The 25672-nt window shown below is 57.3% G+C and overlaps 10 protein-coding genes across 10 annotated transcripts; 6 read left to right on the forward strand and 4 right to left on the reverse strand.

Annotated features, from left to right (window-relative positions):
• Positions 1-43: 43 nt before the first annotated feature.
• Positions 44-1850, reverse strand: SDRG_03575 (hypothetical protein). The gene has a single exon (XM_008609212.1). It carries the CDS (start codon positions 1769-1771, stop codon positions 131-133), a length of 1641 nt encoding a protein of 546 aa, XP_008607434.1. The 5' UTR covers positions 1772-1850; the 3' UTR covers positions 44-130.
• Positions 1851-4738: 2888 nt separating this feature from the next.
• Positions 4739-6075, forward strand: SDRG_03576 (beta-lactamase; the record flags this gene model as incomplete). The annotated part of the gene is made up of 3 exons (XM_008609213.1): positions 4739-4876; positions 4927-5019; positions 5065-6075. The coding sequence occupies 3 exons, from the start codon at positions 4739-4741 to the stop codon at positions 6073-6075; spliced, it is 1242 nt and encodes a 413-aa protein (XP_008607435.1).
• Positions 6076-6135: 60 nt separating this feature from the next.
• SDRG_03577 (hypothetical protein) lies at positions 6136-6599 on the forward strand (the record flags this gene model as incomplete). Its single annotated transcript, XM_008609214.1, has 2 exons — positions 6136-6406; positions 6517-6599. 2 exons carry the CDS (start codon positions 6136-6138, stop codon positions 6597-6599), a joined length of 354 nt encoding a protein of 117 aa, XP_008607436.1.
• A 672-nt stretch (positions 6600-7271) lies between these two features.
• SDRG_03578 (hypothetical protein) lies at positions 7272-11223 on the forward strand (the record flags this gene model as incomplete). Its single annotated transcript, XM_008609215.1, has 2 exons — positions 7272-9443; positions 9499-11223. The coding sequence occupies 2 exons, from the start codon at positions 7272-7274 to the stop codon at positions 11221-11223; spliced, it is 3897 nt and encodes a 1298-aa protein (XP_008607437.1).
• A 359-nt stretch (positions 11224-11582) lies between these two features.
• On the reverse strand, positions 11583-13373 carry SDRG_03579 (hypothetical protein). Its single transcript, XM_008609216.1, has one exon. It carries the CDS (start codon positions 13351-13353, stop codon positions 11644-11646), a length of 1710 nt encoding a protein of 569 aa, XP_008607438.1. The 5' UTR covers positions 13354-13373; the 3' UTR covers positions 11583-11643.
• Positions 13374-16990: 3617 nt separating this feature from the next.
• Positions 16991-18628, forward strand: SDRG_03580 (bloom syndrome protein; the record flags this gene model as incomplete). The annotated part of the gene is made up of 6 exons (XM_008609217.1): positions 16991-17167; positions 17212-17478; positions 17532-17765; positions 17881-18119; positions 18171-18311; positions 18368-18628. The coding sequence occupies 6 exons, from the start codon at positions 16991-16993 to the stop codon at positions 18588-18590; spliced, it is 1281 nt and encodes a 426-aa protein (XP_008607439.1). The 3' UTR covers positions 18591-18628.
• On the reverse strand, positions 18602-19951 carry SDRG_03581 (hypothetical protein; the record flags this gene model as incomplete). Its single annotated transcript, XM_008609218.1, has 7 exons — positions 18602-18826; positions 18875-18999; positions 19057-19119; positions 19169-19205; positions 19250-19438; positions 19483-19614; positions 19664-19951. 7 exons carry the CDS (start codon positions 19949-19951, stop codon positions 18602-18604), a joined length of 1059 nt encoding a protein of 352 aa, XP_008607440.1.
• A 590-nt stretch (positions 19952-20541) lies between these two features.
• On the forward strand, positions 20542-21775 carry SDRG_03582 (hypothetical protein). The gene is made up of 4 exons (XM_008609219.1): positions 20542-21150; positions 21198-21260; positions 21304-21416; positions 21467-21775. Exons 1-4 carry the CDS (start codon positions 20574-20576, stop codon positions 21713-21715), a joined length of 1002 nt encoding a protein of 333 aa, XP_008607441.1. The 5' UTR covers positions 20542-20573; the 3' UTR covers positions 21716-21775.
• A 1115-nt stretch (positions 21776-22890) lies between these two features.
• Positions 22891-24212, forward strand: SDRG_03583 (hypothetical protein; the record flags this gene model as incomplete). The annotated part of the gene is made up of 3 exons (XM_008609220.1): positions 22891-23253; positions 23302-23508; positions 23553-24212. 3 exons carry the CDS (start codon positions 22891-22893, stop codon positions 24150-24152), a joined length of 1170 nt encoding a protein of 389 aa, XP_008607442.1. The 3' UTR covers positions 24153-24212.
• On the reverse strand, positions 24191-25625 carry SDRG_03584 (hypothetical protein). The gene is made up of 2 exons (XM_008609221.1): positions 24804-25625; positions 24191-24757 (listed from the first exon to the last, which is right to left on the reverse strand). Exons 1-2 carry the CDS (start codon positions 25453-25455, stop codon positions 24288-24290), a joined length of 1122 nt encoding a protein of 373 aa, XP_008607443.1. The 5' UTR covers positions 25456-25625; the 3' UTR covers positions 24191-24287.
• Positions 25626-25672: the final 47 nt, after the last annotated feature.

Raw genomic sequence — 25672 nt, forward strand, 5'->3', positions numbered from 1 at the left:
CGCCGTGGCCACACAGCTGGCCCTCACGAGTCCGTGCATGTTGGCGAAGCAGTCATTTTGGGGTCACGCACGATGGAGATGATATTCAGGTTAAAAGAGGTACAATACAGAGAGAAGGACGGGGCGCTGCTTACACGTGGCAGTGGTTCTTGGGCGTCGCGCCGAGGCGGATGATGGGCTTGCCGCAGAGGCTGTACTGGTAGCCAGGCGCGAAGCGGTCGATCGGGTTGGTGCGCACGCCAAAGAGCGCGACGTAGCCGACAATGACGGTGGCGACGATCCAGTGGATGTTCTGGATGTACGCTTCGGGGATCGAGACGCCTTGGACCTTGACGAGGTCGTTGTAGTAGAACGTGAACCCGAGACCACCACCGACGCCGGCAATCGACCACGCCGTGAGGATAAAGCCGTGGAGCGCGCCAATGTTGTAGGCGCCAAACATGTCGGTGAGGAAGGCCGGAATCGTGCCAAAGCCGCCGCCGTAGCACAACGTCAGCACCCAGATCTCGGCGCGGAAGCTGCCATAGTCCAAGTCGCGCATGATGCCAGGCATCGTGAGCAAGATGACCATCTGGATCGTGAGCGTGCAAAAGAAGATGATTTTGCGTGCGAACGGCGGGTTGAGCTTGAACGTGCGGGCAAGGACGTCCGAGACCATGGGCACGCAGAGGCGGCCGCAGCAGTTGAAGGCGCCGTTGATCGCAACGACGGTCGCGGCTTCGTCGGGCGTTTGCTTGAAGATCTCGGTCGTCATCGACGAGAGGCGCGAGAGCGCGACGAGGCCAAACACGATGTTGCCCGCGAGCATAAAGTACATGAAGAAAAAGTCGGCCGAGAGGAGGCAGTCGATGAGCTTGAGGCTCTTGACGTTCTTGTAGTTGTCCTGGTGGAGGTCGTGGAACGTCGCCGGCGCGTGCACTTCGCGCCCGTGGGCCTCCGACAGCTCAGTGTACTGCACGTGCACCTCGTCGTGCTTGGGCGACTCGGCTAGCTTCGAGTCTTCGTGGAGCTTGCTCGACTCTTGAACGCCGTGGATGTCCATACCACCCGCAGTGAAACCCGGCGGCGGCGTGCGCATGACGACCGCGCAGCAAAACATGACTGTCGACATGAGGACACCGAGGAAGATGAACGAGCCGGGCAGACCAAACGCCTTGGCCGCCGGAAGGTACACCTTGCCCCAGACGATCGAGCCGGCGCCAAAGCCACCGACCGCAAAGCCAGCCGCCGTTCCGCGCATGTCCGGAAACCACTTCTGCAGCGCCGAGACGGGCGAGATGTAGTTGATGCCAAGGCCAAAGCCCGTGATGATGCCGTACCCAATGTAGACACCAACGATCGACTTGGACCAGAGCGAGATGGCAGCGATGACGTAGCCGGTGCAAAACATCGAGACACCGAGGAAGAGGCCGCGGCGCGGCCCGTTGCGCTCGAGCCACGGGCCAAGGACAGCGGCCGTGCTGCCGAGAAGACCGCACGCCATGTAGAAGGTGTAGACCGCCTTCCCGGCTTTGGCGTCGTTGTAGATGTACGTATCGATCGGGACATTGTAGATGGACCACGAGTAGAGCGAGCCGCAGCAGAACTGACAGAGGAACGACGCCGCAAAGAGATACCAGCGGTTGAACGCGATCGACTTGAGCGTCAGGAACCGGTTGCCGCAGAGCGGGATGCAGATGAGGTACTTCTCCGCCTCGATTTCTTCCGGCGTCTTCGGCGGCGGCTCGACCGTCCAGTGACGCTGGAAGCACGCGATGATCGCCGAGCTCATTGTACTTGATGTGCAGAAGCGAGCCAAAAGCAAAATGAGCTTTCCCGTTGCGGTCGTTGCGGTGGACAAGAAATTACGAGTACGTCGAGTCAGACGACGCGCACCATGTGCTCGACCGTAACTTCAACGTTGCCGGCATGCTCGCTGCAGCGCCATTGCCATCTGTCCAGAAGCTTCTGCATCTGTGTCGATTGGGTGCATGATCCGGCGCCTCCCACTCTGACGTTCTGCAATAGCACGCAGCAATACTGGAGGTCACATCACCGATCCTCCAAGTCGTTGATTTGACACCGGCAAGCCGAACGCGATGCAAATTTAGTGAGGTTGCCCATCACAGCAACCACCCAAACGCAGCTACTCCTGGTGGGATGTGGTTCATTGGTAGTGTTGGTAGCTTGGGCTAATGGTTGGGCTAGTGGGACTTTCGAGATCAGAGAAGTATCGGACATGAGTAGCTTGTGAGTAATCGCAGAGCGTCGTGATCGAAAGCGGCTCTTGCGTCGTCGCGCTGGCGCCTCGACAAAGACAAGAGCCGCGCTTGAGGTTGCAAGCAGCTGGAGTGCGCTGCAAAAGAAAGCTGCTTCAACCCGCCTTTCGAGTATAAACGTGGTCGAAACGACCACGAGACCCGCTTGGGACGCCATGGTCGGACGATGCATACGCAGATTGCTCCTCCGAGAGAGTCCGTGTCCATCCCATAGATCGCTGGATGGCTGTTGCCTGCTTCTCGGCCTTGCAAGATACTGTGTTGCGCAAGCACACCAGATGGTGGCCTCTCAGGCGTATCCGGAATGCTCGCTCGTGGCTGGTCTGCGGAGGATGAGACGTCGGTGCCAGGGACGCGCGCGCCCTTTTAACTGCAAAGTTTCTAGCGGTGGATCAAACTCCGCTTGCTGTTTCAATCTTTGGTGCAGATGTCGTCGGACTAAGAATTTCAATCCGAAGGCGCCGACGACGCAGGGGCGGCCGCGTGTGATTGGCTCGTTCGGCGGTCGAGAATGTGGGTCGTGCTTGGGCATTCAGCCATGTTGAAGTTGGCGCCACCAGTTTGCACATTTGGGTAACAAGGGTCACGGGTCATCCAAGGTCGCAAGGTTGTGCTCAAGATGATGCCACGTCAATCGCAGTGCCAGGTAACCGGTACCAATCGATGATGCGTTCGCTCGAAAGATACCTTGTGTAGAGGCAAAATTGTTGAAGGTGCCCAACTCGATCCATCGACAAAGTACTACGTGAGGCAAGCTCTCAACGCATCCGACGGCTCCGTTGGCAGGGCTCGTAACACAAATGAGAGCTACTCTATTGCGGGCGGCATCCGACCTGCTTCTGAATATGGTGTCGTGTCCGCAAAGCGCCAACTTCAACTTGAAAGCGCCCATATCCGCGTTGCTTGGCGAGCTAGCACTTGCGCGCCGGAAGCAGCTTCCGATCTTGGCAGCACAGTCGAGCGAAATCTTCCGTTATTACACATCCTACGTATTGACCGACCCACCTCTCCGCTAAAGTGCCTTGTGGGGAGCGGAGCGATGGCGGTCGTCTTGAGAAGAAAACGCTCGAACAACGTCCGGACGAATGGTGTACACCACGCTGTACGACGCAAGGAGAGCGCAGGTTAGTAGCTACTCGTGGCAGCATCATCGTTCGACTTTATCGCTGAAAGAACCTCTTGCGAACGCCAGGTTGCGAAATAATTCGGAAAGTTCAAGTTGGCTGCCATATCAGGCGGTAGGAGGTAGCTGCACTCAAGGGTCAATAAACAAGGGTCATTAAACAAGGGTCATTAAACTGTTTATTGATCCTTGCTACACTGCAGCAGTATTTTCTGAAGTGCTTGACAAAGTGCTATGAGGCGATAGTACCACCGTGTGAACAAGAAGGCTGATAGATGGCGGCTGCAGAAGAAGGACGCCAACCAAGGTGACCGTGGTTAAAGCCGCTACCCTCCCGCGTTTTTACTCGCCGCGCTTGGTCCGTCGCCACGACGTCATTCAATGCGCTGTGCTCGATGTTTCGACCTCCGCACCCATCCATCGTCACGTCATGGCTATATCTCACTAGGGTACCTTTAAACTTTATTTCAAATACGCCTTTTCTACTGTTTTCGACATCAAACCTCCACAACCATACCGTACATCCATCGCTTCGAGTCCAGCAGCGTCGACGCCGTGGCACGAGGGGTCACGATGCCCATGTCGTGGTGCTCAGATGGCTTTGCATACCACATGGTAGACGCTTGAACCTGGGTCAGCTGGAACCGGCTGTCGACTCGGCTGTCCCAGTAGTAGTACTCGTGCGTTTGTATATTGTGAGGGATTCTGTGAGCAATTGGTGTTTTGTACAGTTGCCGCCCGAAAATGGATAAAGACGTACCCCCGGGTTCGAAGCGGGGGACAACATTATATACGGTACTTGAGAAATACGTTGCCGATTCGGGATAACTCTACAGCAATTAACGCCCTCCCCATTGCAGGCTTCATACAGGATCCGGCCACGTCCATCCTTGCCCATGGCGGCCATGTGGCAATATAGTTGCGTTCGAACGAGCTCTGTCCCCCCCTTTTTTGTCGGGGCCGGTATACAGTGTTTAGTATAATCGCTACGGGACGGCAGGGCATCAGGCGTCCTGTGCCAAAAGCATCCGAGCAAAGTTTAGTTAGTAGAGCGTTTGACTGTAGTTGGGTATACGAATTCGGAAAACTCATTCGTTATGTTTATCGCCATAGCCGTACGCGAAGACACCCTTCCCTCCTTTGCTTCGCAGCACGACCCGCAGTGACAGTGCCTGCCATGAAGCGATCGTTCCGCCGTGTTCGATGACCGCTCGGAACGTCCGCCGAACGCTCCTCGTGGCGCGCTTGGTACCTCGTCGGAGGAAGCTCATTGCATCAATTGCTGCGTCTGACGTTGCTCTCTCCACGTACATGCATGCCTGGTTTCGTGTTTAATAGAGAGATAGTTGCCAACCTGATGACCTTTGATCCCGAGCTCGACGCAATCTGCGCCTACGTGCAGCGTGCAATGACCGCGCACCATCTTCCTGGTCTTGCTGTCGCCCTAGTTCGTGACGGCGACGTCGTTCTCGCCAAGGGGTTTGGCTCGCAAGAGGTATTATACATCTTTACATTACAAACCAGTCCGCCAACGGTTCTTTCTAGTACGAGGAGCCGAATATGCCAATTACGTCTTCGACGCTCTTTGAGATTGGGTCAGTGTCCAAGGTCTTGATAGCTTTGGGCATCGGCGTGCTTGTATACCATCTGTCGGCCACTCTTCCCATTTTAACACGGCGGTAGGTCGACCGTGGTCTTGCGCACTGGAACGACCGCGTCCAGTTGCACCTGCCGTGGTTCACGCTACTCGACAAGGATGTTGCGGCGCGGACGACGCTCGCTGACTTGCTGTCGATGCACTCGGTGCTCGCCTCTCAAGGCGACATTGCTTGGACCTTTGGCGTCTTTTCGACCGAGCGCGCGATCGTCGAGGGTCTTGCGCACCTCGACACGACCAGTGACCAAGCTGGATTTGTCTACTCGAACGCCAACTACGAAGTCCTCGGCCAAGTGCTCCAAGCGGTTGCACACGTGCCGTGGTTTACGTTCCTGCGTGACGCGGTGTGGACACCGCTCGGCATGCGTGACACCGTCGGACGCATCGGCGACGCCACGACAGACGTGGCGCGCGGGCACATGACGTGTCATGACCACGTGCTCGGTCCATTCGACATTGCAACCTCGCCCATGACGGTGCTGCGCCCCGGTGACAACTGCGTGGCCGCCGGTTCGATCCTCTCAACGGCCGCTGATATGGCTAAGCTGACGGGCTTTCTGCTCTCGGACGGCGCGGCGCTCTTTGCATCGCCTGCAATTCTGACGGCCATCATGACGGGGTGTGTGGAGAACACGCGCATGACTCCGACAAGGACGCGCGTCTTGGGCTTTGCGCCGTCGACCGTGCAAGCAGGCTACGGCTTTACAACGATTGGCGACTCATTGGCGTTTGGCAAGGACTATGTCGGCAAGAACGGGCTCACGATTGGATTTACGGCAGAGCTCGGCCTCGTGCGCTCGGCCCGCGCCGGAGTATTCGTGGCATCGAACGCTCGGACCATGGGCGGGTCGGCGGCTGACAGCTCTTTCCTTTCGCGCTTGCATCTGCGACTTCTCGGGTGGTGCTTCGGTGTCGCCGACGACGACCTGGCCAAGCACGACGCCGACGCGATCGAGGCCGCAGCTGCCTTTCCAGATACGCCAGGCGACGCGCACTACTTTGCTCGCGCGCCGTGGGGCGCTGGAGGTACAAAATGAGTGCTTCTATGGACGACATTGTCATGTATACGTGTCGACGCCACGTCATTGGCCATTGAGATGAAGCAGGCGCTGCTGGGGACCTACGAGGCGCGCTCGTCTGCGGCGTTTTTTGGCCGACTCGAGATTTATCAAGAGGACCTTGCGGCGCCGCTTGCGTCGAGTGCGCTATTGCTGCGCTACGGCACGGTGACAGCGCCGCTAGTGCCCACGACAGAAGCCAACGTGGTCGTTTGGACGGCGCCGTTTGCAGCACAAACGATGATGTTCACCCTTGCGCTAGCCGACGACGAGACGACGACCTTGACGGGGCTTGGCATCACGTTTACGCGTGCGCTTATAGACGCACATATGTTTCTCTTGCTCGAACTGGGCCATCAATACAAACGAACGACACACAAACGTTATGTGATTGTTTCGTTTGAGTGCGTGCAGTTGTAGCAATCTTTGAGGATCCAGAGCACATTGTGACCAAAAGTCAGGGGCTCGTCCTCCTTTCTTTTTCGGTGCGCCCGCTCGTGTAGCGATATCGCCCTCTCACGCATGCGGCTCGCCCGGGAAGGGTCCGCCGAGGGCGGAGATAGACCTAAACCTAACCCAACCCTAGGCGACCGTGCGTAACCCAGAGCTCTTCGTGCCATTGCGCTATTATGATCATTTAATCACCGAAACGTTCGTAAAATCAAATGCGATTCAAAATCTTGCGGCATTTGTGCTATCTGCGCGTTTGCCCTTATCAGATGTAACACGCGCAAATGACCAGTCACCAAGTGCTTGGCCATGGGCAACCAAGCCGCGTTGGATGGCTCCGCGACCACGTCATGTCGGCTTGCACCATGTCCACACTACCCTTGTTGCCGGAAAAGGGTAGTCTGAAGCTCCAGCACCCTGGCCGCGAAAAAGAACGAAGTCGAACAATGCAAAGATTAGACAGGGTGCTTTCGACCGAATTTCTCCCAATGAATGGCGTCCATCCTGTCAGTAGTCATCGACCACCCTTGCAAGGTCTGGTTTACACACACTCTTGCCACTCAGCAGTCATCAACGACACACATTCCCATCCGGCAAGTAGTCATCGCGCACTAAAAGTGTGGGATGCAAGGCAAACGAGACACGCAAAACGACGGTCCACACGTCGTGCAGTCCACACGAGAAGGTTATGAAGTCGGCAACCTCAGCTTCAGTCTCCAGTTTGCATGACGCGACAGACTACGTACGCAGCCCTGCCGCTGGACAAATCTCACGCCGCGGGACACCCGCTTGACCGCGCAAACCTGCTCTCTCGATGCACCTACGCGTGGGCCAACCCGGTCGTGCGCCTCGCCAACGAGCGCCAGCTCCACGCGGCCGACATCTGGCCGCTCCCGGACCGCTTCAAGTGTGCCGCGATCCGCACCACGTTTCTTCCGACGTACGACAAGGGGAACAAGTCGCTCCTTCGCGCGATCCTCGTGGTTTTTGGCCCGAGAGCCGTGTGCATTGGCTTTTTGCAGCTTGTTGCGATGGCGTGCACGCTCTACGGGCCTGTTGTGCTCCAGCAAGTCGTCTCGGCCGTCGAGACGTCGTCGGTGGACTTTGCCACATTGCTGCACCCGATCCTGCTTCTCTTTCTCGTCAAGGTCGGACAAGCCGTGCTGCAGACACAAACGTCGCTTCAAAACGATTTGCTCTATCTCAACCTCACGTCGGCGCTTCAAGACCTTTTGTACAACAAAACAATGGCACTCGACGCCCGCCGTCGCAAAAACCCGGGCGAAATCGCCAACCATTTTTCGACCGACATGATGTGGATCCTCGCCGTCTCGTACCGCGCCAACCAGATCTGGATCATCCCGCTCCAGATTTCAGCGCTCTTGTACATGTTGTGGCAGCTCCTCGGGTCGGCGATGGTCGTTGGCATGTTTGTCATGGCGGCGACCTTGTACATCAACCGGCTCGTGGCCACGCGTCTCCACATTAGCTTCAAGCGACTCATGGACTGCAAGGATGCGCGCATGAAGACGGTTAACGAGGTCTTTGGCGCCATGCAAAACATCAAATTCCATGCGTGGGAAGAGCGCTACAGCTCCAAGCTCACGCAGCAGCGCGACGCTGAGCTCCAAGCGCTGTGGTCGCAGTCGCTGGTCGCGTCATTGACCATCACGATCAACGGCGCCGGCCCGATCCTCTTGACGACTGTCTCGTTCACCGCCTATGTAATCTGGATCGGCGAGACACTGACCGCCACCAAGGTCTTCACGGCGCTCAGCCTCTTCTCGATGATCAAGGCGCCCATGATGTTGCTGCCTACGATCATCGCCAACTGGATGCAGGCGTTTGTCTCGTACGGCCGCTTCACTACATTTCTGAACGCGCCGGAACTGGCGACCAACACGATCTCGCCGCATGTCTCGGCCAACGATATGGCGATCGAGATGACAGACGCGTCCGTTGGCTACGACGCCGACAAGCCACCGCTCTTTTCGAGTGTCAACCTCGTCGTCAAGCGTGGCGCGTTTGTCGTGGTCCACGGCGTGGTCGGCGAAGGCAAGTCGTCGCTCTGCCACGTTCTGCTCGGTGAACTTGACAAGTACAATGGATCGGTCGGCGTCAGCGGCCGCATTGCCTACTTTGCGCAGCAGCCGTGGCTTCAAAACATGACGATCCGCGAAAACATCCTCTTTGGCCATCCGTACGACCGCAAAAAGTACAATGCGGTCCTCGAAGCGTGCGCGTTGACCAAGGACCTGACGCTCTTTGCGGCCGGCGACCGCACCGAGATTGGCTCGAAAGGTGTCAACGTCAGCGGCGGTCAAAAGGCGCGCATTGCGCTGGCGAGAGCGTGCTACAGCGACGCCGATATCTTCCTTTTGGACTCGCCCTTGTCGGCCGTCGACGCGATCGTCCAGAACGAGATTTTTACCAAGTGCTTTCTCGGTCTCCTCCGGCACAAGACGGTCTTGCTGGTGACGCACTCGCCCGACATCATCGCGTCACCGTACGTGGATCAGACGATTGAGGTCAGAGACGGGACGCTCATTCCGTCGGATGTCAATGGGAGCACCAACAAGGCGGACCACCCGATCCTGCTCACGCCCTTCAAGGCACACAGCGCCATGCGTGACAGCGACGATGCAACCTTGGACAACGACGCGTCATTGACGATCGATGACAGCTACGTCAGCCTTGAGTATGCTGATACGCTAGTTTCGCCGTGCGTGCAGTCGGGTTTTGGCGACGCCGTGTACCAAAAACACCTCTTCACGCCGGCAAGCAGCGCGTCACCAGCCGTGACGTATAACGAAGCGAGTACGCTGGACAATGCGACCGGCAAGCTCGTCGTTGACGAAGAGCGCAACCACGGCCGCGTCTCCAAGGTCGTCTTCCTCGTACTTTGGCGCAGTCGGTGGCTGGCCCGTTTTGCTGGGTCTCCTTTTCGTGCAGTCGCTCTGGCAAAGCCTTCAGGTCGGCAGCGATCTCTGGCTCAGCGCCTGGACGAGCGACAACGCCACGCCGACCGCGTTCCACGATGGCGCCACGTACCATATTTCCGTCTACGCGTGCCTGGCGCTCGGATCGGTGCTCATGATCGCAGTGCGGTCGCTCACAGTCTCGTGGTGCGGCATGCGTGCGTCCAAGGTGCTCTTCAACCAGCTTACGCAGTCGCTCCTTCGGGCGCCGATGCGGTTCTTCGACACGAACCCGGTTGGGCGCATTCTCAACCGGTTCAGCGGCGACATGAGCCAGATCGACGGCCGCATCTCGTTCGCGTTGGGGTACTTTCTGGCGACGCTCTTCACGCTTCTCTTTGCAGTCGGCACGACCATGGTGGTGATCCGCAGCTGTAGCGTCCTCTTGCTACCCCCGATGCTCATCTACTACTCGGTGGGCGCTCGCTACGTCCAACCCGCGCGCGAGATTGAGCGCTTGAACAAGACGACGCAGTCCCCGCTCATGACGCACATATCCGAGTCGATCGAAGGCACCGTTCTCGTTCGCGCGTTTGGCGGCAAGCAGGTCCGACGCTTTGAGCGCCTCCACATGGCCCACGTCAACCACGCGGTCGAACTGATGTTTGCCGAATCGCTTTTGAGTCAGTGGTTTACGTTCCGCGTCCAAATGATCTCGGCGTGCATGCTTTTGGCGACCACGTTTTCGCTGCTGTATCTCCGCAGCTACCTCACGGCCGGTTTGATTGGCCTTGTCTTCAACTATGCGCTCCAGATTACGGCGAGCCTCGAAGGCATGGTCGCGGTGTGGTCTGACCTCGAGTCGGCCATGGTCGCCCCCGAACGCATCGCCGAGTACATCAACATCGAACCAGAGGCTCCGCGGTACATGTGTGGCGCGGCACCGGCAGCTTGGCCGGCGTCCGGACGCCTTGCGTTTGAGAATGTCAGCTTCCGCTACAAGCCCAACGACCCGCTCGTGCTCAAAGACCTTAGCTTTGACATTCGGTCGGGCGAGAAGATTGGTATCGTTGGTCGCACGGGAGCCGGCAAGAGTAGTTTGACCATGGCGCTCTTCCGCATGGCCGAGCTCGCATCCGGCGTCATCTCGATCGACGGCATCGACACCAAGAGCGTCGGCCTCAAAACGCTGCGCCAAAGCATCGCCATCATTCCTCAAAATCCGACTTTGTTCCAGGGCACGCTACGCGCCAACTTGGACCCGTTCGACGACTACGCCGACGACCAGCTCAGGGACGTACTTGCCAAAGTGCACATGGACGCCCGTGTCTCGATCGAAGCGCTCAAGCTCAACAGTCCGATCGAAGACAACGGCGAAAACTACTCGGTGGGCGAGCGCCAAATGCTGTGCATGGCGCGCGCGCTCTTGCGGCAGAGCAAGATTGTGGTGCTCGACGAAGCGACGGCGGCGATCGACCATGCGATGAACCAGAACCTGCAGCAAGTGATGCGAACCGCGTTTGAAAATTCAACCGTCCTCACCATCGCGCACCGCCTCGACACGGTCCTGGATGGCGACCGCATCATGGTGCTGGACCAGGGCCACATGGTGCAGTGCGATACACCGCTAGCGCTTCTCGAGGCCGGCACGGGCATCTTCTTTGAGCTCTGCGAAGAAGGCGGCTATTTGGATCGCATGCGGTCGCCGACGATGACAACTGAATCGTCACCTGACGCAGACGTCAATATCATGACATAATGGTAGTTGTAATCGATCTTTGTCGATCATGGGATGCTTCAAAACGCAAAATATACGTATCTGAGGAGGGTATTCCATGATGGTTTGATGCGCTTGTGCACGACGCATCCTCACAATTCCATTTTGTCCGTTGCCGCCGCCAAGGACCAGTCCACTTCCACGAGCAGGGGTAGCAAGTAAAGAGGCCGCTTGAATTGAGATTGCTGAAGCAGCCGCGCTGTAGCGCTCGACAAGGAATCAGACCCTAACCCTTGTCTGAACCCGATTCATAATATCGTTGGGACGTCACCACGGAAACGCCCCACTAAACTTGAAGATGCCCGACATTGATAAACACAAACGCATCACTAAAAAGGTAACGAGTGATATATAAGACTCGTCATTACAAGACGACAAAAGGAGGAATTTGTGGCAGCGTGCCTAGCTCTTGCAGGTGCCGTTGGCAAAGTAGCCCTTGCCGCCGACGATGCGATAGCATTTCGTCGACGGATAAATCGACAAAAAGTTGGCGACGCACGAGAACACAAGGAGAACGAGGAAGCCGCCAATCAAGATGCCACCCGCGACCTTGCTCTTGGTACCGGTTCGCTTGAGCTCCTGCATCTCGGCCTTCTGGCGCGGCAGGAGCACGAGAAACGAGAGCGCGAAGAGCTTGGCGGCATAAGCAATGAGAAAGGTGTACGTCACCTCCCAGCGCACGCGCGTGTCGTCGCGGCCAATGTCATCTTGGGACACGTCAAAGAACGAGTCGATGATCTTGTAGATGGCCGACGCCACGGGCCCCGAGAGGTTGGAGACGGTCGTAACGAGGCCGTACGTGGCGCCTTCGTTGCCAATGTCGGCGATTTCCACTGCGCAGTATGTGGCGACGATGAAGCGGATGCCGGACGGAACGTTCTCGGCGAGCGCGACGCCCGTGTAGAACCACTGGTTGCGATAGACCTCCCAGATGGTCATCATCATCACAAACGCGTCGATCGCGATGATACCGAGCGTCCCGAGCGCGATGACCCAGCGCCAGCTCCATTGGAGACCCCACTTGCCGACGACCGACATGACGACAATGCTGATGATGGTCCCAAAAAGCCCCGAGAGCGACTCGTTGAGCGGCTCGACGAGCGCCCACGACTGCGCGACCGGCGCTTCGGGCGTCGCGCCAAAGTTGCCAAAGAGCGTGTTGAAAAACTTGAATGCGCACACTTGCCACATGACGCGCTGCTGAAGGAGGTTCCAGAACGCAGTGAGCCAGCTCTTGAAGGGCGTCCGCGGGACTTTGACTTCGACGAGGAGGAAGATCGTGCTCGGGATCACAAGCACGATGGGCACGAGGCAGATCGCATACAGGACGTTTGGTGTCGTCGACCAGTTGAACGACCCGGCGTAGACCTTGCCGTTGAGCAAGAACGCGACGCAGAGCTGCGCCACCATTTGCCCGCAATAGCGCACAATGTAGATCATGGTTTGGGTGCGGCCTCGGATCGCAATCGGCTCGCGCTGCGCGTACTGGACGACCATGGCGTCGGACGCCACGTCGGCGAGGACGTAGCCAAAGGCCGTGAGGACACTGAGGGCAATGAAGAGCGTTCCGCTGTCCGGTGCGTCGTAGTTGTACTGGAGGAGCTGCGTCGGCGTCAAACTCTCGCGTTTCGGGGCTTTCTTCGGGCACTTGTTGATGCGGCGGTCGCAAAACGGTGCGGCAAACGGCGTAAAGACCATGATGAGAAGGCTCACGGCCGCGACTGTCCAGCCGAGGATGATCCACGGCTTGCGGCGGTAGCCAAAGATCGGGACGCAGTCCGAGAGCATACCGTAGAAGACCTTGAACGACCAGCCGAGCGTCACGAGCACACCGTATGCGGTCGTTTGGTAGCCTTCCATGTAGAGGTAGTTGTTGAAGACGGGGTACTTGAGCGCGGGGATCATGCCGTAGACGATGCCGATCGCAAAGTACTGCGAGAAGAGCGCCATGGCCTCGCGCGAAAAGATGCGCACCGCGCCGCCCGCGACGAGCGCGCCATCTTCGAGGTCCACCGGCGTCTTGGTCTCGTGGTAGTCGTCGGGTTTGGTCGCCGAGATGGCGTACGAGAGCCGCTCGACGAGGTCACCGGATGGGTCTTGCACGGACGCCATGTGTTCTGCTGAGGAGGCGCTGGCAAAAGGCAAAGTGAGCAAGGAGGCGTTGGGCAAGCCTTTTCATCTCGTATTGGAGCCCTTCAACAAACTTGTGAACGTGCAACACTGCGTGGGGTCGTGCACAGATTCGTGTCACTACGAGGAGTCCACACCTACTACTACCGGTAGACGTGGGTGCATCGAGTCGTAGTGCTGAGTCGGGCAGGCTCGATGCGACGACCAAACATGCTACAGTCGACTCTACAGGTATACATGCCTCTCAAACTCGATAATCCTCTCACCGTGATAACCTCAGAAATATTTATGCAGTGGATTGAATAAAAATACGTTGTCAACCTAGAGACCATTGCGAACTGCTGGGCCATACTACGGCCATCTTGCTCGCTGGCAATGATGCAACGACCAGTCCAATCGTGGCGATAGACAGGCTCCGGGCGGCAAAGGACGAACTTCCGGTCGGCGCTCGAACGCTCTATAATGCACTCGACACTTTCACCGCGGAAGAGTACAAGGTACGTGGACACCGGCGAAATCGACGAGCTGGCCCCATCGCTTTTTGACGCTCGACGAGATGTGCACCTTCGTAAGGTACCGGTACGTCGACGAGGAAGACCAAGGCGAAGCGCAGGCCAGACCTTTGCTCCCAGTTTTGTGATTCTTCCTCGCACAATGAATAACCCTGAAAAATGCATAGTTATCCACTATGCAAATAGGCAGAATCGACTGTACACCAAAAGCCAAGTGGTACGATTGGTCTGTGTCGTGACCTGATAACGTGGCTCGACCCCGTCACGGGTCATGCCGGATCAAAATGCAAAATTTCACCATCGAAAATCCCACTCTATTGCGTTCTCAGTTAGCCACACCGGATCGACCATGCGAGTACACCGGCGCACCACCTTATCGCAGCCTCGTATCGCGTTCGTCAAAGGGAAGCATCAAGCGTGTAGATTATATGTACACAGACAAGTACGAGCCTTCTGCTTGACGTCATATCCACCGTCACGCACTGCTAATCGGTTCCCACGACCTCACGTCTGCAGTAGTGTCCCTGAGTCTGCCACTGGGGTGATTGCTATTACGACCCCACGCAGTTTCCTTTGAGTTGCATCGGCAACTTTGCGGCGCCGGAATCAAAATTTCACCGGGACTGCCAACGCCATAAATTTCATATGGTCTTGGTACTACGTTGCACATCTCACAGACGACCATGCCCTGCTCATCTCACGCGGAATGGCTGCACAGATGGAAACGGCTTCATTCCCGACCTGAAAACGCCACATGAATGTGTACTCTGGGACTCTATCAGATTTACCGGTAGTTCTTATTGCACTCGCCTCCTCTCATACTAGATTGCTTCAGAGCTGCGGCTCTTCTCCCATGCGTCGACACTAGAGCCTCGAATACCGGTAGACGCCGCACACCGGTGTAGCCCAACGAATGGCTGCAAAAGATACGACAATGACACGCTTTACACAACAGCCTAGAACCTCTAAGAAATAAGTGTCGACAAACGTATGCCCTCCGAACGTGCAGGCCACTCAGAGCTTGCGTATAGTTGCAGAGTTTCATGACGATTTCTTGTATCCTAGCAGTTTATTAAACGCTGGTTTGCCACCAGGAAGATCCGTGTTCGAGTCCCAGCGAGGGCCCCACTTTATGTATTCCTTTGGTTGCGAGAAGCCCAGATGGTTGTCAAGTCTTGTCCGACCCGTTGGTCTATTAGAAGGATCGAACGTTTAGGAGGAGTTCCGAGTAAAAATATGGGACGGATGGGAGACGGGCACATTTTACTCGGAACGATTTTTGCAAAATACGACCAAAAACAATCTGCGCTATGATTGGCTAATATTCAATGGAATTTTAGCCAACCAATTTGGTCGCTTCTTGACGGAAGCCGGCAAAAGCCTTGTTGTAGTACCAAGAAAGTGAGCGCGAGCTCCACTTAAGCCAACCTACACGTGGACATCATGTTGCTCGAGTTTTGTGGCCATTGCAATCGAAAATGTCAACTGCAAAGGCGACTTTTGCTCCGTGTCTCCATCCAACGATTTGCCCAATCAAATCGCGTAATCACGAGACGGGATGAATTGGTGCGAGCTGAGGTCCTGGGGGTCGGCCGACAACCACGCGCACGAGACGGGATGCTTTTTTTTCCTGGCCTCTGATTGGCTGTTGCCCGTCTCACAGGTTACTCGGAACTCCTCCTTAACGCGGGAGGGTCAACGTCGCGGGAGGGTTAATAGAGCAAAGGCCGAGCTTGGCCCTACGTACCGTGTCACGACCTTATTCGTACAGGGGGTACTGTCACAAACAAACGCAGGAATGTCGTTGCTGTTGTCGCCGAGTGCGCATTCAAGCCATTATTGAGCACGCTATTCGCTCGCATGATAGCCACGTACAATAGCAGTCGTTGTGATTCAAAAGACATGACGTTATCAACCCTTGTGTTTCTGATATCTTATACACACATGTAATTCAACATGAAGACGCTTCTTTCGGCTATTGAAAGTCGGGCCACGACCGCATCGTAAAAAAACAATGAACCACGGGAGAAACACGAGGAGCCCGAGTGGCGGACACCCAGAGACGGCCACGACGCAGTGGAACGCCACACGGCGGCGTCCATCATGACGCGGTCGGCCACCAAGGTTTTTGCCATCAAAATTGCACAAAAATACATCCGACATCCCCGGCAATCCAGAGCCACGGCACGTTCGGGCTCGTCCATCAGCGCGCAGAGCAGCAGCGAGGCCACGGGTGTTCGCGGAACCCATCACAGCGGAATGAGGCTCCACACCGCCCAGCCCACGTGGTGACAACGCAGTTTACGTCGACCGCCTCATAGTTTACATCGCGAAGGAGCACGGCACTAACGCCGAGGCAGAGAGCAGCAAAGACGCATTCGATGAGACCATGGTATCGGCCGCAATAGCAGCACACGCCGACGAACGAGATGGCAAAGCCGCTTGCAAACACGAGTGTGGTACCCTCGTCATGACGGCGACACGGCAGCAACGGCCATATCAAGCGACGCCCCTACCAGTCAAATTGATGCCAAAACAGCCACAAGAAGCCCACAAAGGTGACGAGAAACATCGCGACGTACTGCGACGTGACACACACAAGCGCAACGGTTGATGCGACGACGACGATCTCGTGCGCAAGCGGATTCAGCTCAACGCACCGGCGCAGCGCGCCTAGGAGCGCTGAAATGCAGGTGCTGGCAGTGATAGCCGTACCTGGCCACAAAGGCGGCGACTGGAATCACACTGCCGAGCGCAACGATGTTCGCCATCGACACGGGGTCGCCGACGAGGTGCTCGGCCGTGGTCGCCTTAGCAAGGTCATGTGCTTGCCGACAACGTGGTACATGGATGCGTTGAGCCCCGAGAAGAAGCTCAGGCCGTTGGCGTCGCATACCAAGGAAACGTTATGACCTTGATACTGCACTGGTGCGTTGTTGATCAAGCAGTGGACGCACGTCGACCTGCCCTTGAACACAATTCAGTTTTGACTTACCGCTGCAAGCGTCGAGTGACGAGCGCCAAGATCGGTCGCGCTCGTTTGGCGCCAAATTGGTCGTCGTATCCGGATGGTATCCGGCGCGTGAAGGTTTCGGCCCACAGCAAGAATGGAGTCGTTCCTGAACGCGGGCGTCCGCGACGACCAGATCGCGCGGGCCAACAAGGCCATCTTCGGCAACGACGGCTTCCGGCGGAACCAGCGGGATGCGATCGAGGCGACGCTCAAGGGCCAGGATGTCTTCGTGCTCATGCCCACGGGCGGCGGCAAGAGCCTATGCTACCAGGTAGATCCATCGAAGTCGACGACCGCGCTTCCAACGACATGTAGCTTCCGGCCGTGCTCTCGCCCGGCATCACGATCGTCGTGTCACCGCTACTGTCGCTCATTCAAGACCAGGTCACGTCGCTCGTCCGGAACCAGCCCGTGGGCATCCCCGCGGCCTTTCTCTCGAGCCAGACCTTGGCCAAGCTCAAGAAGGCCATTTGGCGCGACTTGCACCGCCCAATCCCGACGCTCAAGCTCCTCTACGTCACACCGGAGCGCCTTGCAGCCTCGGACAGCTTGATCCAAGTCCTCGAGAGCCTTCATCAGCGGGTACATACCACCTCGTGCATGCATGCAGGTTGACGCTACTTGATGCGAGGTAGAAGATGCTGGCGCGCTTCGTCGTGGACGAAGCCCACTGCGTGAGCTCGTGGGGCCACGACTTTCGCCCCGACTACCACAAACTCGGGAACATCAAGGACCTCTTTCCGACCGTGCCCATGATGGCGCTCACGGCCACGGCGCCGCAAAAGGTCATTGACAACGTCAAGAAGGTGCTCAAGATTCCCCGCGCGACCATCTTCTCCATGAGTTTCAACCGCACGAACCTGGCGTACGTACACGCGGAGACAACCCGATCGATTGATTCGACAGCGCTCTAGATTCGAAGTCATCGAGAAGGACCCGGAAGGTACACACTTCAAACCTCGCCGGCCTGTTGCAGTAGTTTAGACTTTAGAGGGCAAGGCGCTCGAAGCACTCTACAAGTACATCAAGACAAAGTACGACAACTCGGTCGTCGGCATCGTCTACTGCATGACCAAGCAGCAGTCCGAAGACGTCGCCAACTACCTCTTTGACCGAGGAATCCTGGCCGACTTTTACCACGCGGGCCAGTCGTCCAGCGACCGCGAGCTCGTCCAAGACGCGTGGCAGCGCGGCGAGATCAAGGTGGTCTGTGCCACGATCGCGTACATTCCGTTCTTATCCATACGGTTGCAGTCTCTTATGATGCATTCCAGGTACGGCATGGGCATCGACAAGCCCGACGTGCGCTACGTGATTCACTACGCGGTCGCCAAGTGCGTCGAGGGATATTACCAAGAGGCGGGGCGTGCCGGTCGTGACGGCAACCCGTCCCGCTGCACCATCTTTTACAGCCGGTTCGCCAACGTCTTGACATCTTCTGAGCTGTGCAAAACTAAGATCGCGAACGTAGACGCGACGTCGTCAAGATGAAGAGCATCATCAACATGCCCAAGAAGGGCAACAATGCCAAGAGCCGCGCCGTGCACATGGACAAGCTCGAAAAGATGATGGACTACTGCGAAGACCGGACGAGCTGTCGACGCCAGTACCTCGTGGGGTACTTCGGGCAGACGTTCAACCGCAAGGACTGCAACAAGACGTGCGACAACTGCAAGCGTGTCATTGCCCATTAACTGCAAAGTGTTTACGCCGTTCTGGCCGCGTTGCTGACAAAATGAGCGTCGATCCAGCCAAGAAGGTCAGCGGTCGAGACCTGGAGGTGGTCCCCGTGCGTCTCGTACAGCGTGATACGGCCGCTGCGATCAAGCGTCGCGAGCCCAAACGAGTCCTTCTGGTACCACTGCGTTACGTTCATGGGCAAAACCACGTCACTCTGACCGTCGGCGTACGCCCCAAACCACTCCGACTCCTACACGCGCCACACTGCATCTGTACGTCGATCGCCAAGAGCTCGTACATGAGGGTACACCATCGTGTCGTGCGCGGCGCGGACGAGCGCAAGGTGCGTGAGTGATGCGAACCGGGTCTTGTACTCGGGCACCGTGACCGACTTTTCATTGTTGATGTCGGGGAGGAAGAGCGCTACGCAGACCGCGCTCTGTACACCAGACCATTGAGCGCAAACTGCGTAGTACGTACCGTGGGCGACGTAGGCAGCAATTTGGTTTGGATCTCGAAAATAGTTGGCTTGCGCGAGCTTGCCTAGCACAGCATGACCTTGAGCGAGCACCCAGAAGATGTCGATGCAGACCCTGGACGGTATCCGTGTAAGCAGCAGCCGAGATGACCTAAGGCGCCATGGTAACATACTTCAACGAAGCCAGACGAGTACGGCGTTGATTTGCTTGCAGATAAAGTTGGTCGGTGCGCAGTGGGGCAGCGCCCCGACACCGGCCAGCGGGCCGTGCACCGAAATAAAGTTCTTGACCGGCGGCGTGTTGTAGCGCTCAATGTACCCACGGATGAGCAGGTTGCCTTGCGAGAAACCCATGGCGTTGAAGCCCTGCGCCAATTTGGGGTCCTACGCGCGAGCATGAGCCGGTTGGAGAAGCAAGAAGCTTGTACATTGGCAACTTGCTTGGCGAAAACGTCGACTTGGGTGTCAAACTTCATGAAGAAGCTGTTGGACGAGTCGGCAGCGACCGAGTCGCCGATCTGGACGTTCGTCACGTACGTGTTGAGGTGCGCAGCGACCGCCTATGAGGACGAGCATGAGCCAACGATACGATAGCGAGGGGCAGTGTACCTTGCGGAGGCGCTGCATGCCAGGGTTCCCCGCAGCATCGCCCATGCCATGCATGAGCACGACGGGCAAGTTGTCGTCCATGCCACCAGCATAGACACCCGTGGCCGAGCTCATGGCCATCTCCGCGGCCATGGCGTCATCGAAGCGCAGGATGAATGGGCTCGCCTCGGCGAGGGTCTGGCTACTCGTCGCCAGCGCGTCGGCGCCGGTCCATGCGCCTCCGGAGGCGTCGGCAAGGCCCATGAGGACGAGGGCCATCGCCCCGATCGTCGTCAGCGGACTTCGCATCTTGGTCCAAAAAGATATGAAGACGATTTATTGGGTGAAAAATATATCTATATGGACCAATCCGATGCGAGCTTCTCGCATCTTTCCGTCAACATAGCGTAATCAACCACATCGTGGCTGGATTCAAAACCAGAGTTCACACTCGGAGGCTGCTACTTCTAGTCGGTGCCCAGTACGCTGCTTGCACGGCAAAGTATATTCCAGCGCAATTACACTGGCAGCTATGAATCCAATTCGAGTGAGCTGGTCTTCCGATTTTCCAGCTTAAATCCGCAAGTATTATTAATAAAAATTGATCTGTAGTCTTTCTCCGGGGTCGGTAAGGACAAAATTACGCGCGTGGTCCTTTGAATCTAGTTAGTACATTAGTACAGTGCGGCGGGTAGGAAGATCCTGGCGTCGAGGAGCTCTTGCTGGGATCCGCAACGCTCCATTGGATTTCTAGTGACTGCAATGGAAATCTGAAGAGGGCGGAAACGACCTCCACTTTCTCGAATTATGATTGGTGCAAGTCCATGGATTTCCGCCAATCCACATGCGGCATAGTTTCATCCAATCCCTGATGGGCATCCATCCTCAGTCGGTTTTCCATCGTGTCGGTCAGCGCCGCAGCAGCAGCAGCATGCTCCAGTCGGTCGTCGTCCGCATCCTCCTCATGGCCGTCTCGGGCTCCTTGGTCTGGGAGGTGCAGTCGCCGCCCAAGGCCTTCGAGAACGAGTACATCATCGACGTTCCGACCGTGTACGTCGACGGTCCGGCCTCGGCCTTCTTTCCTGTTGTCATGATGCATGGCATGAACGACGCGGGGCACAATGGCCACATGGAGCGCATGCGCAACGTGGTCTCCGAGACGCTCGACGGCGCCTACGTGACGAGCGTCCAGATCGGCAAGAACGTCGCCGAGGACGAGTACAACAGCGTGCACTTGACCATGGACGAGCAGGTCCGTCGCTTCGCCGCCATCGTCGCCAAGGACCCGAACCTGCGCAAGGGCTTCCATGGCATCGGCTTCTCGCAAGGCGGGCTCATCCTCCGCGCGTACATTGAGCGCTACAACGACCCGCCGGTGATTGGCTTCCTCGCGTGCCATAGCCCGCTCGCCGGCATTGGCGCGCTCCCGATCTGCAACCCCAACGACTTTGGCTGCCGCCAGCTCAACAAGATTGTGGGCGCTGTTGCCTACTCAGACGAGCTCCAAGGTACGCCTCCATGCCCTTTATCCCTCCGAACTGGTATACTGGCGTAGTGCACTTGGCGCAGAGCAACTACTATCGCGACCCCACACGCATCCATGAGTACCTCGACCACGGTACGCTCGTCGAATATGACCACAGTGTAGAAAAGACGTGTAGTTCATTTCTTACCCGACCTCAACAACGAGTTGGCGACCGTCAATTCGACGTACGCTGCACACTTCAAGTCGCTTCGGCAGCTCGTGCTCGTCCGTGCCATGCGCGACAGCCAAGTACAAACTGCCAGGACCAAGCGAAGGGATGCTATATGGAGGATATGTAGGTGGCGCCGAGTCTCTCGTCGTGGTTTGGTGCGTACAAGGATGGCGACTGGTCGACGCTGCTGCAGATGAACGCGACACCATGGTACACCACTGACGCCTTTGGGCTCCGGTCTCTCGACGCAGCCGGCAAAATCACGCTCTACGAGACGCCGGACGACCACCTCCAGTTCAGCGACGAGACGCTCGCCAACTGGGTGCGCACGCACTTTCGACCGGCAGCAATGCAGCAGCAACCGCCGCTGGCGTAGACGGCCAAATGAACAGAGTGTGTTTTTTAACTTATAAAAAAGAGCTTCTTTCTTCGTATCGTTGCGACTGACGAGCGTGCACTCCTCTCTTGAGGCTCGAAAAATAAATATCCTAGTAGTGTAGGACTAGGCGAGGCGAGTACACTCAAACATGCGCGATACCTTGCAGCTGCAACATCCGTCGTCGGGCGGTGGCTTCCTCTACGACGCAGTCGCTCTGCCGTTCTCAGCCCACAAGTCGACCATCCGTGCCCTCTGGCCGATCTTGCGCGCTTGCATTTGGTACACAGTCTTTGACTCGAGCGCAACAACCGCGTGTTCCGCACGACATTGACACCCCTTCCCGCGGCTGCGTTCGCGATCAAAGCCGCGATTGCATATCCGGCACTTGGCTCGCCGCGCCGTGGAGCCTTCGCTGGCCGAGTCGCTCCATGCCCTACGCGCCGACCCTTGGTGTGCTCGCTGCCACATCCCTCACTCAATCCCGAGCCCCGACCACGCGCCCTCAGCTTGACGTACCGGCCAAACCTCACAAGTGCACTAGGAAGTCCACCATTTTCACTATATATTTGCATGTTGTTGTTGGAATGAGTCTATTGAGATATTTATATATTTGCATGTTAATAACTCATTTCAACACTCAAGCAGCCGAACGGAATTTACCGAATTGCAATCTAGTGTTTCAATCGCAAAGTCGAATTCATGAATTGAAACTTCAAAAATGGCTTCTGCGAAGTATCATCGCACGGGCGGTCTGGCTTTCGACCACTGATAAAACGTACGGTGGGGACGACGCGCCGCCAAAGCACATGTTTGTGGTCGTCGGCGAGAAACCGAATACTGACTCGATCGGACGCTCGACAATAGCTTCTTGCCTGTCGTAGAGGACAACAAACACACTTCTGCAGTGCTTTGGCAGACAGCGAGTGACCTGGAGATCGACCGGAAGCGTCTTGCGCAACGGTGTGACAGCTGCCGACACAAACGTCGACGACACACCCGTGGGCCGATGGTATCTCCGCCCTGTTCCGTCCAGTGTCTTGTCCTGTGCATTACGGTAGTATGAGGCCACGCGTCTGTTGGAATCTGGCTGACGCACTGTACTCTATCGTCACACGCGCTCTTTCCTCACGTTTGCAGTCGGTTCCCAAATTTTCATTTTTGAATTGGATACTATGGGACGCTGCCTGCTCTTGTGTCTGCTTGTATCGCTCACGGCGACGTCGCTCGTGCACGGCCATGTGCAGACGACGATTCGGTCGGGCGCCGCGACGGCGCGGGGCGTCAACCTCGGCGGGTGGCTCGTCCTCGAGCGCTGGATGACCTCGTACGCTGAGATTTGGAAGAAGGTGCCAGAGAGCATCAAGGACCATGGCGAATACGCGGCGATGGCGGCCGTCGGGCGCGCGACAGCGGACCCGCTCATCAAGATGCACCGCGACGCGTGGATCACCGAAGACGACATCAAAGAGATTGCCTCATATGGCATGAACTTGGTTCGTGTGCCCGTGGGCTGGTGGATCTACGAAAAACCGCAGGTACTAGCATCTACGCACAACCTTGCGGCGGTCGCTAACGCTACGTAGGAGACCGACTGGCAGCACTTTACGCCCGGCGGCCTCGCGTACCTCGATCGACTCATGAACGAGTGGGCCATCAAGTACAACGTCGCCGTGCTGCTGGACATCCACGCCGCCAAGGGCTCCCAGAACGGCCGCGAGCACAGCGCGGCGCCCGTGTTTGGCGCGACCAACTTCACCGACTATGCGGTGAACGTCGACCGCACGATTGAGGTATTGCACTTCAACTTCAACCTGAAACCGTCAGGTTGGAATAGACGGTACTCTTTCTTGTGGACCGGTACAAGCGCGCACCGGCGTTTCTCGGCATCGAGCTGCTCAACGAACCCGAGTGGTGGCAAGACCAGAAGAAGGGCACGGACCGCGCAAAGCTCAAGCAATATTACCGCGACTTGTACGCGACGACGCGGGCGCTCTGCGGCGACTGCGTCGTGGTCATTTCGCCGTTTCTGTCGGAGCAAGACAGTGCCCATGGCGAGTGGGGCGCGCTCTTTCCCGATAGCAGTCCCGTCAACAACTGGATCGACTGGCACAAGTACCTGAAATGGGGCTTTGAAGGCCAGAACATGGACCAGATTACGTCGAGCGGCGTCGACAACATTGAGAAGGACCTCAAAGCGTGGTGCGGCAACAACCGCGTCTTTATGGGCGAGTGGAGCCTCGGGCACCCCGACTCGGCCCAAGCGCAATTCCAGGACGACGCCAAAGTCGCTCTTCTCGGCCAGCGCCTCGTTAACGCACTCGATTCGGCCAAGGCGGGCTGGACGTTTTGGAGCTGGAAGGCCGACTATGGCACGCGGTATGGCGACGGCTGGAACATGCGGTCGCTTCTCCGCGACAAGCTCTTGAAGATTTAGCTGCTCGACTACGATCGGGCCGTTAATACAAGGGCGAATACACGTTGCAGGCACACTGCATGTTGTTTTTATCAGGCGCAGAGGTCAGGACGTGTGCTCTGACAATGGCACAACAGCACGCCATTGTATCGAAATTTAGACGCCTCCGGTCAAGGCCGCATGGAGCGGACTCGTGCCCATGCTCCGGAGACGAAAGTTGTAGAGGCGGAGGATGTTACTGATGCGCCGACGACGCAGCTCGCGGTCAAATGGCAGCGGGTGCCCGAACTTTCGGTAAACGCGCTTTATATGGGCCGTGCCCCACTCGGCGGCGCCGAGCAGCGACGCGATACCTTGCTTTTCGCTTATACTAATGTCGTCGTCATCGGCAGCAGCAAGCGGCGTCTCAATGCGGCCGTCGCTCTCGCTTGTCACTGGAAACGTCGCCGGCGCGACAAGGATGTGGTCGGGTCGCAACTTGTCCGCGGCTGTGTGCTCGAGTTCTTCGTAGACGTCGAGAGCAATGTCGATAAAGTTGGGCAAATTGTGCTTGTACCATAAAAGGGTCCCATCGACGCCGACGATCAGCATGCCCCAGACTGCATCACAGTCGAGCCACTTTGCCTCTGGCTCGATGCGTCAAACCTTTGGTCATACGTTTACGAGTCGTACCGTCTGTGTCTTCAAAGCGGCGGCGGTCGGTGACCGTCGGGGCCTGCACGGCGAGCGTGCATACATCAACGAATCCAACGACACCCGAGACCTCGGGCGACCGTGCCTCCGTCGCGGCTGCGAATCGCTGCAGCGTCGCCTGGGTCGGCCACGCCACGGCCGCGTTCGGGACGTCGGCAAGCGCCAATGCGAGCGCCGCCTCGGCTTTGGGAAAGATGCGGCTGAGCGTCGACATGGTCACACCAAAGAGCTCGCAGAGACGCGGCATGTTGTGCGCATTCGTGTACATGGCGAGCACGAGGCCGAGCGCGGCGTGCTTGGGCACGCTGGTCGGCCGCCCGGGCAACCCAGCCCCCGACTTGATGTCATAGTGCCGCGCAAACACCGTCAAGAGCTCGCGAAACGCTTCTGGCGGCAACGACACGAAACTGAGAAAGGCGGCAGCGTTGCGTCCACGGTGGAGCTTGTACCAAGGCCGGTGCTCCTCGACGCGCGGCAGGAACGCGCGGCGCACGCGCTGAATCTGCTCGATCTCGGCGCGCAGCTCGTCGCGGAGCGCTGCCTCGCATGCTTCCGAGGCGCGGAGTTGTGCTTTATGGGCTCTGTCGCGCCGGGCTTTGTCGAGAATCAAGTTGTAGAGCAAGTACCGCATTAGGAATCTGCTCCAAATGGCCAAATGTCTGGTGCATGCGGTGGCGCGGTCTGCTATCCGGATATCAGATCGCGTCGCTCTTGGCCATTCATTTCATGTAGGGATCTGGGTCGCGGCGGCGGTCGGCGTCTGCGTCGGTCATTTGCGTCATTTTTGGTGGCGTCGACTTTTGCAGTTGGCGTTCGCGCCAGACGCCATCAAATGATTTTTTGCGATG

This window comes from Saprolegnia diclina, assembly GCF_000281045.1.
Source record: "Saprolegnia diclina VS20 unplaced genomic scaffold supercont1.8, whole genome shotgun sequence".
NCBI classification, from domain to species: Eukaryota; Oomycota; class Saprolegniomycetes; order Saprolegniales; family Saprolegniaceae; genus Saprolegnia; species Saprolegnia diclina.